Source organism: Medicago sativa, chromosome 3 (assembly GCF_051527215.1).
Source record: "Medicago sativa cultivar Bolivia chromosome 3, Bolivia_mono, whole genome shotgun sequence".
NCBI classification, from domain to species: Eukaryota; Viridiplantae; Streptophyta; class Magnoliopsida; order Fabales; family Fabaceae; genus Medicago; species Medicago sativa.
In genome coordinates, this window is record NC_140751.1 from 78,756,857 (window position 1) to 78,770,335 (window position 13,479).

Consider the following 13,479-nt stretch of genomic DNA (forward strand, 5'->3'; position numbering starts at 1 on the left):
CTTTCCAGCAGGGTCTGCATATATCCTTCAGAGCTTCAGGGTTAATGCTAAGACAAGAAAATAAAATCTCATTGTTGAGGTTCTTTGGAAGTATCCTGAAATTGGGTGGATTAAAGCTAACATAGATGAATCTGTTATTGTCAGTTGTATTTGCAATGAATATTGGTAGAAATAATGCTTTTGTTAATGACTTAACTTTTTTTATGAGCACAATTGAACATGCTAAGCAAGAAGGTTGGAGCAAACTATGGATTGAAACAGATTCAATGTTATCTTTTAAAAACAAGGATTTTGTTCCATGGACATAAGCGGTCAAAAAAAATTATACTTTATTTATAAACATTGGCTTTTCTTAAAAAATGAATCACATAATTCGACATATATTTAAAAAATACATTGTTCAACATTGGAATATTGGGTTCTTCGGATATCGAATATGAAGAAATCCTGATCAGATATACTAGTAAAACAATGTATCAAGATACTCTACTAAAACCTTTGCTCAACCTACAATAGAAAAGTTGTAACATATGTGGTCAACTAAATTCTTATAGATAGCAAAATAACATAATGGACACTGAAACAAGTGTTGAATCAATTAACCAAGAAAGCGGAGAAAATGGAAGGTGGGCAATATGAAAGTATTTCATTGACAATCACGTGCGTGGTTGAGAAAGATGGACATGAAAAATTGAAACAGAATATACATTCAAAAGTTTTTTTTTTTTACTTGAGAGGTTGGATACGGTACTCCCTTTATATTTTATTACAAGTCGTTTTGCCCAAATAAAAAGTTAACACAAATAAAAAATAGTTGAAATAGGATATACTATTTTTTATTTCTAAGAAAAGTGGACTCGGATAAACTAGTTAGATTCTTAGTATATGTTATCATATTCTATTTTATCCAAGTATATTCAATTTTATACGATGAATTCAAATATACCATTTGGTTTTAGTCTCAATTTTTTTTTTAAATGGTAGTTATGTCAATATTTTATTAGTTATAAATTGATATATTTTTATATAAATATTATATGATTTTGTTCCCACTAATCAAAGTTTCTAAATCCATCACTGACAGTACCTGTTAGGCGACTCTCTCAGCAAAGATGGGAGACCGATCATGAGGTATTTTACGTGATTCAACAAAAATAATATATTGGTTCTGCTTAATATATTTGTCAATTTAAATAATTATCAATTTTGTAATATTTGGACAAATTTCCTTTATTTATATTAATTAATATCAAATATATTTATATAATCATATTATCAAACAAAATCAAGAGATGAGTGTTGCCACACTCACTTTCGTATAAAATCAAGAGATGAGTGTTGCCACACTCACTTTCGTATTAAGTGAAGTCAATATAAGATTCCACCACTTTATGTAAATATCATTTCCAAAGCTTAGAATCCACGTTGATTTTATTTAATAAGAGAATGAGTCTTAAATATAACGAAAAATGATAAATAATACCCATAGGACATTGTTTAAGGGAGTTGGGATCATCTCTATTCAATGGACACTATCTATCCCCAAATGATAATATTCATTAAATGAAGAGAATGCTAACTCTGTTTAAGGATACTAATATAAAAAAATTATGTTGGAAAATGATGTAAGACAGATATTATTTTTTTCCAATGTAAAAGTTATGTTGGCACAAGGTGGTTCACCTAAAAGTCAGTCTTTTTGCATGACAACTTCTTCAGAATCACATTCCTACAAAGGGATAACCTTTTGAGATGGGGGCTTCTTCAAAATCAACAGCAATTGTGTCTATAATGTGGACATCAATCATTTGTTTTTGCAGTGTAATTATTTTGGATAAATTTGGTCTATGGTTACTCACTGGCTAGGATATGTTAGAGTGAATCTAACTCTCATTTCATACCATTTATATCAATTTGGACATTTAAGAAGATCTTCAAAGCATCATCAGCCAATTATGCATTTTTTATGGCTATCTTGTGTTTGTGCAATTTGGAATGAAAGAAATGGTCGGATTGTCAAGCACAATGAACACTTTTTGCATCAATTACCCGGCTTGGTGGTTTATCCCAATTATATACTTGGGAGCTATAACTTAGTTTGTGAAATAAGATTTGTGAAATAATACACATTAGCTTCTTAACATTTGTTAACAAGACCTTACTACTAGTCAATGCCTATGAGTATGACTACCCAATTTTATGACAAAAATACAGTTATTTTAATTATAAAACGTTAATACAAAACATAAAAAAATGAAAATCTTGTTCAACTAAGAAAAATTAAAATAAGTTAATTAAATAAATAATTGGACTGATATTAAAGAGCTCTTTCATCATATTGCACATTCAAAATAGGTTATTTGTCTTCTTTACAATATTGAGCTTAATTCTTTTATTGATTCTTTATAGATAGGCAACGTTAACTCGACTGTTTTAAAGTAAAATGCTATGTATAACATACTCTTATGAGTATCACACTTTCATATTTACTGAAGAAGAAAAAGACATCATTATCTATTGAAATGTCATAAAAGATAATGTGACAAAAAAAAAAAAAAAGCCTAAATATAGGATTATAATAAAATTATGTAATATAAAGAATACCATTAAGACTTTATACGTTGAGAATCAGAAACTGACTTACCAAAGACAAGTCTTTATTTGATTTTTCTATATTCTGCATATCAAAAGCAGAAATCTCTTCTTTCAATTCATCCAATGTTGATTTGCGCATACCACTGAAATGCTTGGAATTTGAAGGTGCCACAAAATTTTCACTGTTGCTCACCTCTGAGTCTTCAAGATAATCTTCCTTGTGCAACACACGCTAACCACTCTTCTTTATCTTGCAACCCTCCACTTCCACTTCGAAAAGCAACAAACAGTTTTCCCTAAACTCTGGCTTCCGATGCTTGCTAAAGGATTCGCGCATGGACTTCTGATCCCATCTTAGGTGTCCTCGAATGTAAATAAAATCACCACTCACTACCATTGTGAACAGATACAGTTCATTGTTTGCTCCTGAACTTGAGAAGAGAGATAAGGATTTGCCATCTTCATGCTCTGAAGTATCCAAGTTCCAACGCAGACGCATGTGTCTGGTACGAGTGCTATTCGAAAAACACAGTACACAAATTAAAACCAATAATATTATTAATGTTGATAGTATTTCTGAACCAAAAAGTGAGTTTCTCCCAAATCTGGTTTGGTATTGTCAAGCTGGTTTTCTCTGGCCGGAAAGCCTTCATCAATTTTCTCCAAGGCCACAAATACAGCAACTGCCCATCCATCACATTGAACAACATTCATTAGGGATCTCCACCGTTACTGATGCTATTGAGTCCGCTTCTGACACATGTGACGAAGTCAAGGGATACAAATTCTGATTATCCAATCTTGAAGGGATTTCCATGTACACAGGATAAGGGTAATCAACCATCTGTTACAAAAACAGAAGAAATTCATGCATACATTACAACTAGCAAGTAACTTTGTGTGTGTGTAATATAGATGAACAACCTTTCTCTATGTGCTTCCTTATCTATCTCTCCAACAACGATACAACAATTAAACAAAATATAAAATCACTTCAACTTTAAAACTAAAATTGTTTCTCTTAATTGTGTTATGTTTTACTTAGGCTGAGTTGTTTTGTTTCTCTTTTGACGGAAAAGGAGAAAGGAAAAGTGGGCACCTGATTTCAATGTTTTGAAACACATACCCGAGTTACAAGTGAGAGAAAGAGTTCTTTGTTGCTTGATTCAAACAGCTTCCATATCTTTTGTGGATCTAATAAATTAATTTCCCTTGCATCTGAACCTGTTGAGTACAAGCATACATGTGGTAGAAGCAATGACAGAGATTGAAGTCGTGGACAGTCTTCCAATTCAACATAGCGAAGCTTTGAAAGATTAGCAAATTGGCGAGTGGGTAGGTGTATAAAATTATTCCCGGATAGAATTAGTCTCTCCAATGATGATAAGCCATTAATATAACAGGGAATTGAATCATCAGTGAGATTGCAATAGCTCAAATCCAAAACAGTTAATGAGGAAAGACCTGAGAAAATAGAAGGCAATATTAAACCTGTGTGAAAATTGTGGTTCATACCGAGTTTCAAGGTCCGTGCACAAGCTAACTTTTACAATCTACACGGAAGTGACTATGGATCATGAATTTATATTTTCGGTGAACGTTTTTTAATTTACACCTCCTCCATCTCTGTTTGGTATTGATTACAATACCGACTAATTTGCAGGTTAGAAATTATATTTATTTTGTCTAAGTGTAAATTTTATCATTTGGTAATCTTAATCAATAACAATCTGTCTGTTTCTAATCACTTCATTAATAATAGATGTTGTGGGTGTTCTCACCGCTGTTGGAGGATTGAAAACCAACAGTTTTTCGGGGGCAAGATCGAGAAGTGTTGTGGTTGAGTTGGATTCTCAAGGGTAAGTTGATAGCGTGACAATAAACAAGTATTGTAACATACTCCCTCCGTCCCATATTACTTGACCCAGTTGACTCTGACATATGTATCAATGCATATTTTTTATCTTTAATATCTTTAATTCTCTATTAGAAAAAAATTATGAAAATTTAATATTTTAAAAATACTCATCGAGACGAATCCAACATCTTACATGATAATGTTTATCTTTGTATATTAGTAGAAAAATACGGTCAAAGTATGTTAAGTCGATATTATACATTGTCAACTAGGTCATCTATTGTGGGACGGAGGGAGTATTGTATAAATATATACACACGTGTATTTTACTAACTTGGTTGTTATTTGATTGTAGTATAGATAGAGCACTGACTTCCGCACACGACCCATGAACGTCAAGGCTTGAAGAGTGCAGGCGATCTAAGGATGGGCAGCACCTATCCTTAGATCGTCATGAGGTTTGATCCGACAAAAATATATTTTTTCTACTTGGTACTGTATATTTCTCAATTTTAGAATTTAAATTAATATTAATACCAAATTTTGTAACAGTTAGACAACTTTCCTTTACTTATATTAATTAATATAATTTTTTGACAAAATATAAAAATTTATTTATATTTTCATAGTATCTAAACAAAATCAAAATTAACAAGTTAAATATGCATATGATTACCTAATTAATTTCATGTTAAAAAGTAGAGTTAATAAAATTATATATTATTGTTCATGTGAGCATATAGTCAGTCATAGTTCAATTGGTATAGACGATGCATTGCAATATACTGTAATTCGAACCTTAAACTTCCCACTTATACTGTAATTCAAACCTTAAATTTTTCACTTAAATACGTTATGGATGAAATTCAAACCAGTATGCACTTAACCAGGGTCGTTCCTATGAAATAGGAAGCTCGACTCTCTTTTTAAAATAGGCCACCCAATAAAATAAAAACACTATTTTTTTGCGTAGCTAAACTTCATTATAAAATCAGAGTAAAAAGAACTTCTAAACATGAAACGAAATAAAAAAAAAGTGAAAGAGAGGTGAAATTTACCTAACGGTGTCGTTTGGATTTGTCACTCCTCCATTGTGGGAAAGAGAAAAACGAATGGTTTATGCGGAAAGAAAAAAAAAGATTGTTGTGATTCTTTTAATGAAATAGCTTTCCAAATTGACTGAATAAGTGATTATACAAATTGAGGGTGGTTTGATAGCATCATATTTATGTCCAGAAAGGAGAACTATAGTGTAGAAAAAACTCAAACATATACCGAAGAAAGAAAAAGAAGTAACATATTTTTTTATTTAAGTTGGGTGTGAATATTAATTTTTTTTTAAGCCCGTAACTTTTGGAGGCCTGCCCTTAACTATTGTATAAAAAGAAAAATGAAATTTATTTTAACTATGAAAAATCAGTAATTGAAAAATCAAGTTAATTATTAAAAATAAAAATTTGAAGTGATATTTTTTAGCTACATTATCATTAGTCATATGTCCTCCAGATTCTCATTCCGATTTACACTGTTGCTTTCGCATAAAGATGAATAAATAGGATCAAAACTTTGAAAGGAAAAATGACATTGATAATCACAAGGCCCCTTTTGATATAAGAAAGACAAAGTCCTTTCCTTTTATAACGTTAAAAGCTTACTATACCCCTTGGACTAGTCGATGTGGGCTCTGCAAATACAATACCAACCAACAAACCAACCCTTCTATTTCACAAAGAGCCTTCCGTTAGAACAAGTTTTCACTTTAAGACTTAACTCATTTTCATCCCAAAAACAGCAACAAAATTACTATATGTTCCATTTGTGCATCAACAATGTCTTCTTTTAATTCCCTTGTCCCTTTAATTGATTTGCTAAAAGGTTAGGATTTCTGTTTTGGATGTAATAGTAGACGAAAATGTGTAACAAAATATAAAGATATGTTGGAAAATAATCAAACCTGGTCTTGCAACATGGGGTACAATGCAAAGGGATCTTCATCTAGTTATGTAAGAACAAAAGTGAGTCTGAGAGAAACTTGTCCTCCTTGGAAGCTGGTAGTTTAATGGAAATGACATCCGTTGGCTCACATTTATGCTATGACTACGTTGTAATTGAGGTGTATTGACCTTCAATACAGTTTTGTAGGAAAACCGGTGTGACTTCAATGGTTTGGTGTGGAGTTGGTTTGTTGTGGTCTGCTTTTCAAAGCCAAAACATTGCACTGGCGAAGGGAATATTGTAGCCGCTACCATCATTGACATCAAAATTAGCAAGCTTAAATCCAGTCGTTGTCTAATATTGTGAAACATTTTTCCCTGAAACAAAAGATAGTGGCAAACATGTTAAGATTGAAATGTCATAGAATCCAACAGTGATGAATTGAAACTTTAAGGACTACATAAATCAATGACATTTCAAGAATCGCTTTACAGAACATCATCCAATTCGATTCTTTAAGAGTACCTAGAGTTCAGACCCAAAACAAATAGGCATTTGAATTCTTTTAGTCTAAAGATAGGCTATTAATATTATACTCAAAATAGGTTATACTGTCTTCTTTACAATATTAAGCTTAATTCTTTTATTGATTCTTTATAGATAGGGAGCGTTAACTCGACTGTTTTAAAATAAAATGCTATGTATAACATACTCTTATGAGTATCACAGTTTCAAATTTACTAAAGAAGAAAATGACATCATTATCTATTGAAATGTCATAAAAGGTGATGTGATAAAAAAAAGCCTAAATATAGGATTATAATAGAATTATGTAGTATAAAGAATACCATGAAAACTTTATAAGTTGAGAATTAGAAACCGACTTACCAAAGACAATCTTTCATTTGATTTTTCTATATTCCGCATATCAAAAGCATCAATCTCTTACTATCAATTTATCCAATCTTGATTTGCGTATACCACTGAAATGCTTGAAATTTGTAGGTGCCGCATAATTTTCACTGTTGCTCACCTCTAAGTCTTCAAGATAATCATCCATGCGCAACACACGCCAACCACACTTCTTTATCTTGCAACCTCCACTTCCACTTCAAAACACAACAAACTGTTTTCTCTGAACTCTGGCTTCCAATGCTTGCTAAAGCATTTGCGCATGGACTTCTGTTCCCCTCTTAGGTGTCTTCGAATGTAAATAAAATCACCACTCACTACCATTGTGAACAGGTACAGTTCATTGTTTGCTCCTGTACTTGAGAAGAGAGATAAGGATTTTCCATCTTCATGTTCCGAAGTATCCAAGTTCTAATGCAGGTGCATGTGTCTGGTACGAGTGCTATTCGGAAAACATAGTACACAAATTAAAACCAATAATAATATTAATGTTGATAGTATTTCTGAACCAAAAAAGTGAGTTTCTCCCAAATCTGGTTTGGTATTGTCAAGCTGGTTTTCTCTGGCCGGAAAGCCTTCATCAATTTTCTCCAAGGCCACAAATACAGCAACTGCCCATCCATCACTTGAACAACAATCGCTAGGGATCTCTAACGTTACTGATGCAATTGAGTACACTTCTGACACATGTGACGAAGTCAAGGGATACAAATTCTGATTATCCAATTTTGAAGGGATTTCCATGTATACAGGATAACTGCCATCAACCATCTGTTACAAAAACAGCAGAAGTTCATGCATACATTACAAATAGAAAGTGACTTTGTGCGTGTGTAATATAGATGGACAACCTTTCTCTTTGCGCTTCCTTATCTATCTCTCCAACAAAGATACAAAATTTAAACAAAATATAAAATCACTTCAACTTTAGAACTAAAATTGTTTCTCCTAATTGTGTTATGTTTTACTTTGGCAGAGGTGTTTTGTCTTCTTTGAAGGGACGGAAAAGGAGAACAGAAAAGTGGACACCTGATTTCAACGTTTTGAAACACATACCCGAGTTACAGGTGAGAGAAAGAGTTCTTTGTTGCTTGATTTAAACAGCTTCCATATCTTATGTGGATCTAATAAATAAATTTCCTTTGCATCTGAACCTGTTGAGTACAAGCATACATGTGGTGGAAGCAATGACACAGATTGAAGTCGTGGACAGTCTTCCAATTCAACATAGCGAAGCTTTGAAAGATTAGGAAATTCGCGTGTGAGTAGGTGTATAAAATTATTCCTGGATAGAATTAGTCTCTCCAATGATGATAAGCCATTAATATAACAGGGAATTGAATCATCAGTGAGACTGCAATAGCTCAAATCCAAAACAGTTAATGAGGAAAGACCTGAGATAATAGAAGGCAATATTAAACCTGTGTGAAAATTGTGGTTCATACCGAGTTTCAAGGTCCATGCACAAGCTAACTTTTACAATCTACACGGAAGTGACTGTGGATCATATTTTTTTATTTTTGGTGAACGTTTTTCCGTTTACACCTCCATCTTTGTTCGGTATTGATTACAATACCGACTATCTTGCAGGTTAGAAATTATATTTATTTTGTCTAAGTGTTTGTAAATTTTATCATAGGGTAATCTTAATCAATAACAAACTATCTTTTTCTAATCACTTCATTAATAATCGATCTTGTGGGTGTTCTCACCGCTGTTGGAGGATTGAAATCCAACAGTTTTTCGGGGGCAAGATCGAGAAGTGTTGTGGTTTAGTTGGATTCTCATGGGTAAGTTGATAGTGTGACAATAAACAAGTATTGTAACATATTGTAAAAATATATACATACGTGTATTTGACTAACTTGGTTGTTATTTGATTGTAGTTTTTGGTTTCACTGCACTTTATTTGGTCCTTGTGTCGACCAGCTTTACTCATTCCTATCCACTGGTGGTATGAACGTGGTACTTGCTATCATGTTTGCTAAAGTTAAGTCCTACAAAGGTAAGACCTGCGTGCAAATAATATATTGTCAACAACATATGTACTAAGTTTACAAGAATTTTGTAAATGTACTAAATTTTGTCGTTCAACTTTGGCAGGTGCTACTGTGCTTCAAACCACTAGAGAAAGTTCAAAAATAATATTCAATCTAGATATCACTGAGGCTAGGCAATTAAGGAACAAGTTAAAGCATAACACCTATTGACATCATGTATCGGAACTGACTTTTATTTCAATACGAAGTTTAGAAACTAAATTTTTTTCAATTGTTTATGTATCAGTAATGCCGAAAAAACATCTCCTATGATCATTCAGCGTTTCAATGGGAATCAAGATGACAAGTGGGTTGTCCTCTATGAGCATTTTATTATAAACACGGATTGATATGAATGGACTCAGGTCTTATCAAGAGGTATTTCAATAGCACTGCCTTGAAGAAATAATTTAAACATGAATAATATGTATAGAATCTGTAAATAGCTATAAATTCATATTTATATCATATTATTTGGTAATATATATGAAAAGTATTAATTTATACCTCAATCAGAGACTTTGCAGACACTCAATTGTTGTTTTGGGTACCATTGCTGAGATCATCGTTGATGAAGGATGGTGGCACAACAATTGCTTGTGCTGCAAAAGAGTTGTTCATGGTGAAAGTGTTTTTCGGATACACGAAAGGTTGTTTAATAACTCATAAGCTTCGAAATCCATTGCTTCATCTTCAAACATATCCAAATCATACAAATGACTCTCCTGAAAAAATATATAAGTGTGAAACTTTGTTAAGAAATGCTTCAAAGTTCTTTGCCAATGTCAGAGAGATCTCTGAGGAAAATTAAAGTTATTCTAATGGCACAAGTCATTTTTTTGTTGTTTATACAATTGGCAAAGGACTTTGAAGCCTTTCTTAACAAAGTTTCACACTTATATATTTTTCCAGGAGAGTCATGTGTATGATTTGGATATGTTTGAAGATGAAGCAATGGATTTTGAAGCTTATGAGTTATTAAACAACCTTTCGTGTGTCCGAAAAACTCTTTCACCATGAACAACTTGTTTGCCGCACGAGCAATTGGTGTACAACCATCCTTCATCAACGATGATCTCAGCAATGGTACCCAAAACAACAATTGAGTTTGTCTACAAAGTCTCCGATTGAGGTATAAATTAATACATTTCATATATTTTACCAAATAATATGATATAAATCTGAATTTATAGCTATTTACAGATTCTATACATATTATTCATGTTTAAATTATTTCTTTAAGGCAGTAGCTATGGAAATACCTCTTGATAAGACCTGAGTCCATTCATATCAGTCCTGATTGTGTTTATAATAAAATCCTCATAGAGGACAACCCACTTGTCATCTTGATTCCCAATGAAACGTTTAATGATCATAGGAGATGTATTTTCGGCAATACTGATATATAAATAATTGAAAAAAAAATTAGTTTCTAAACTTCGTATTGAAATAAAAGTCAGCTCCGATACATAAAATGTCAATAGGTGTTATGCTTTAACCTGTTCCTTAATTGCCTAGCCTCAATGATTTCTGAATTGAATATTATTTTTGAACTTTCTCTTGTGGTCTGAAGCATAATAGCACCTGTCAAAGTTGAATGACAAAATTTAGTACATTTACAAAATTCTTGTAAACTTAGTCCATATGCTGTTGACAATATATTATTTGCACTCAGGACTTACCTTTGTAGGACTTAACTTTAGCAAACATGATAGCAAGTACCACGTTCATACCACCAGTGGATAGGAATGAGTAAAGTTGGTCGACGTAAGGACCAAATAAAGTGCATTGAAACCAAAAACTACAATCAAATAACAACCAAGTTAGTAAAATACACGTGTGTATATATTTTAACAATATGTTACAATACTTGTTTATTGTCACGCTATCAACTTACCCATGAGAATCCAACTCAACCACAACACTTCTCGATCTTGCCCCCGCAAAACTGTTGGATTTCAATCCTCCAACAGCGGTGAGAACACCCACAACATCGATTATTAATGAAGTGATTAGAAATAGATAGTTTGTTATTGATTAAGATTACCAGCTGATAAAATTTACAAACACTTAAACAAAATAAATATAATTTCTAACCTGCAAGATAGTCGGTATTGTAATCAATACCGAATAGAGATGGAGGAGGTGTAAACGGAAAAGTGTTCACCGGAAATAAAAATTCATGATCCATAGTCACTTCCGTGTAGATTGTAAAAGTTAGCTTGTGCACAGACCTTGAAACTCGGTATGAACCACAATTTTCAGACACACGAAAGGTTTTGAAAACATATGGCAGAATCAAATCTCGTCCAGAGTTGGAACCTGGCCAACCACATCCACTTAGAGATAACCGTTTAAGATTCTCTAATTGAAATAATGAGGGATCAAATTCCCCAATAGCAGTTCTACTCAAGTTCAGATCCTCCAAAGCCGTGTTTTGTTTTATACCATCTGGCAAGCTTCAAATTTTTTTGAACATCCCGATATGTTGAGAATTTTGAGAGACTTCAGGTTACTAATGCTGTTTGGAAGGCATACAATATTTTTGCAATGCATTAAATTAAGGATTGACATGCTTGTCATAGTTTTCCCAAATTCCGGAAGTCTTGAAACGTTTCAGCAGTCAGATAGAACGAGCATTTTCAAGGAATCCATTTCCAATATCCTTGGAAAGGTTTTATAAGCAACAATAATGCATGCAATGCAAAAGTGGAAAGAAATAAAAAACATAAACACAATGTTCAACTCTGATTTTGATCTGCCAGGTTCAGAACATATCTTCTAATAGTACCTCCTATCAATTTTAAAAGATATATGTAGAAAAGTCAGAGGATATTATTGATCATTATTAGAATATATTATGCCATTATTAGTCATGATAAGACATTATTTGTCATTATATTTATTGTAATTCCTTTTCCTATAAAAACAGTCCAAGACTGTAGAAATAAAATATGAAAGAATTATTCCTCTAATCTCTCATATGATTTCTTATATGTTTTTCAATAATATATTTCTTTTCACATAAATAAATATGGCGACCATATTTCTACTTTAAAATACTATTAATATTACTTCTAATTGAGAAATGGATTAATTGTTAAAATTATAATGTGTAATGTATGTGTTTGGTTTGCAAAACAGTAAGTACTGGACAGAACAGTACAAGACAGAACAGCACAACACAAGGCAGAACAGTACAGGACAAATTTTAATAGCATTGAATAATTTTTTTTTGTTTTATATGATTTTTAGGGGACGAAATGCTATTTTGGTATTTTAGACAACTTGTACGTGGGACAAAAAGTTGTGATGTGGTTTGGTGAGGGACAAAAATATAGTTTTTGTTCTGTCTCTTGCCTCCAGTTTGTCCTGTACCTGAAACAGTTTTATAAATCAAACACTGGACAACTGACGTTGTTCTGTCCTGTCCTTCATTTTTTAGCAAATCAAACGCACACGATCCTAGAATAAATAAGCAAACATTATTACAACCACATAACACAGAAATCTCAAACTAACTAGTTTAAGGCTCTATTAGAACTGCAGTCCCAACTCCCAAGGCACGTTCGCAACAGTAAAAGATGCACGATAAATGAATTACGTGCTCAGTTACAAGTATGCACTTCATAGGGTTAGCACTATTCTTTGATATCTCATCTTATGGTATTCATATCTTATCATTCACATCAGCATCAATGTATATGTTTTGGTTCTGAATTTCTTTCCTAAAATTTTGGCAGTTTTAACTACTGTGAAGTTCCTGTCAAAACCATAGTCACCAAGTTCGTAGTTCGCTTCGGTACGTGGTACGGGTTCGGGTACGCGGTACGCAAGTTTTAAAAAATTGGGTTCGAAGGGGGTATACAGAGTCGGTACGTTATTTGGGTTCGCGGTACGTTCTAATATATTATTCGGTACGTTGTGAATAGAATAAATTATTTAGTTAAAATATATGAGTAGAAATATTGATATCATCACTTTTTTTGTGAAAGAAAAAATATTAATATCATCATATTCATTCAAAATCCGAGCCTTGCATAATTTCCCTAGTTTTTTTTCTTTGACAAATTTATCTTTTAATAAAAAAAATGTATTTTTCTTTTAGAATAAAATGTATTCCTACTATTGTTAACAGCT

The 13,479-nt window shown here is 32.6% G+C and overlaps 1 protein-coding gene, 1 long non-coding RNA gene and 1 pseudogene across 3 annotated transcripts; all 3 read right to left on the reverse strand.

Annotated features, from left to right (window-relative positions):
- Positions 1–2,573: 2,573 nt before the first annotated feature.
- LOC146940557 (uncharacterized) lies at positions 2,574–4,754 on the reverse strand. The gene is made up of 2 exons (XR_015032059.1): positions 3,722–4,754; positions 2,574–3,439 (listed from the first exon to the last, which is right to left on the reverse strand). It is a non-coding gene; the product is annotated as an uncharacterized LOC146940557 (long non-coding RNA).
- A 1,644-nt stretch (positions 4,755–6,398) lies between these two features.
- LOC146940558 (uncharacterized) lies at positions 6,399–8,865 on the reverse strand (annotated as a pseudogene). The gene is made up of 3 exons (XR_015032058.1): positions 8,357–8,865; positions 7,277–8,071; positions 6,399–6,765 (listed from the first exon to the last, which is right to left on the reverse strand). The product of XR_015032058.1 is annotated as an uncharacterized LOC146940558 (transcript).
- Positions 8,866–9,956: 1,091 nt separating this feature from the next.
- On the reverse strand, positions 9,957–11,530 carry LOC146940559 (uncharacterized). The gene is made up of 6 exons (XM_085749882.1): positions 11,437–11,530; positions 11,237–11,303; positions 11,022–11,140; positions 10,839–10,923; positions 10,602–10,737; positions 9,957–10,064 (listed from the first exon to the last, which is right to left on the reverse strand). Exons 1-6 carry the CDS (start codon positions 11,528–11,530, stop codon positions 9,957–9,959), a joined length of 609 nt encoding a protein of 202 aa, XP_085606008.1.
- Positions 11,531–13,479: the final 1,949 nt, after the last annotated feature.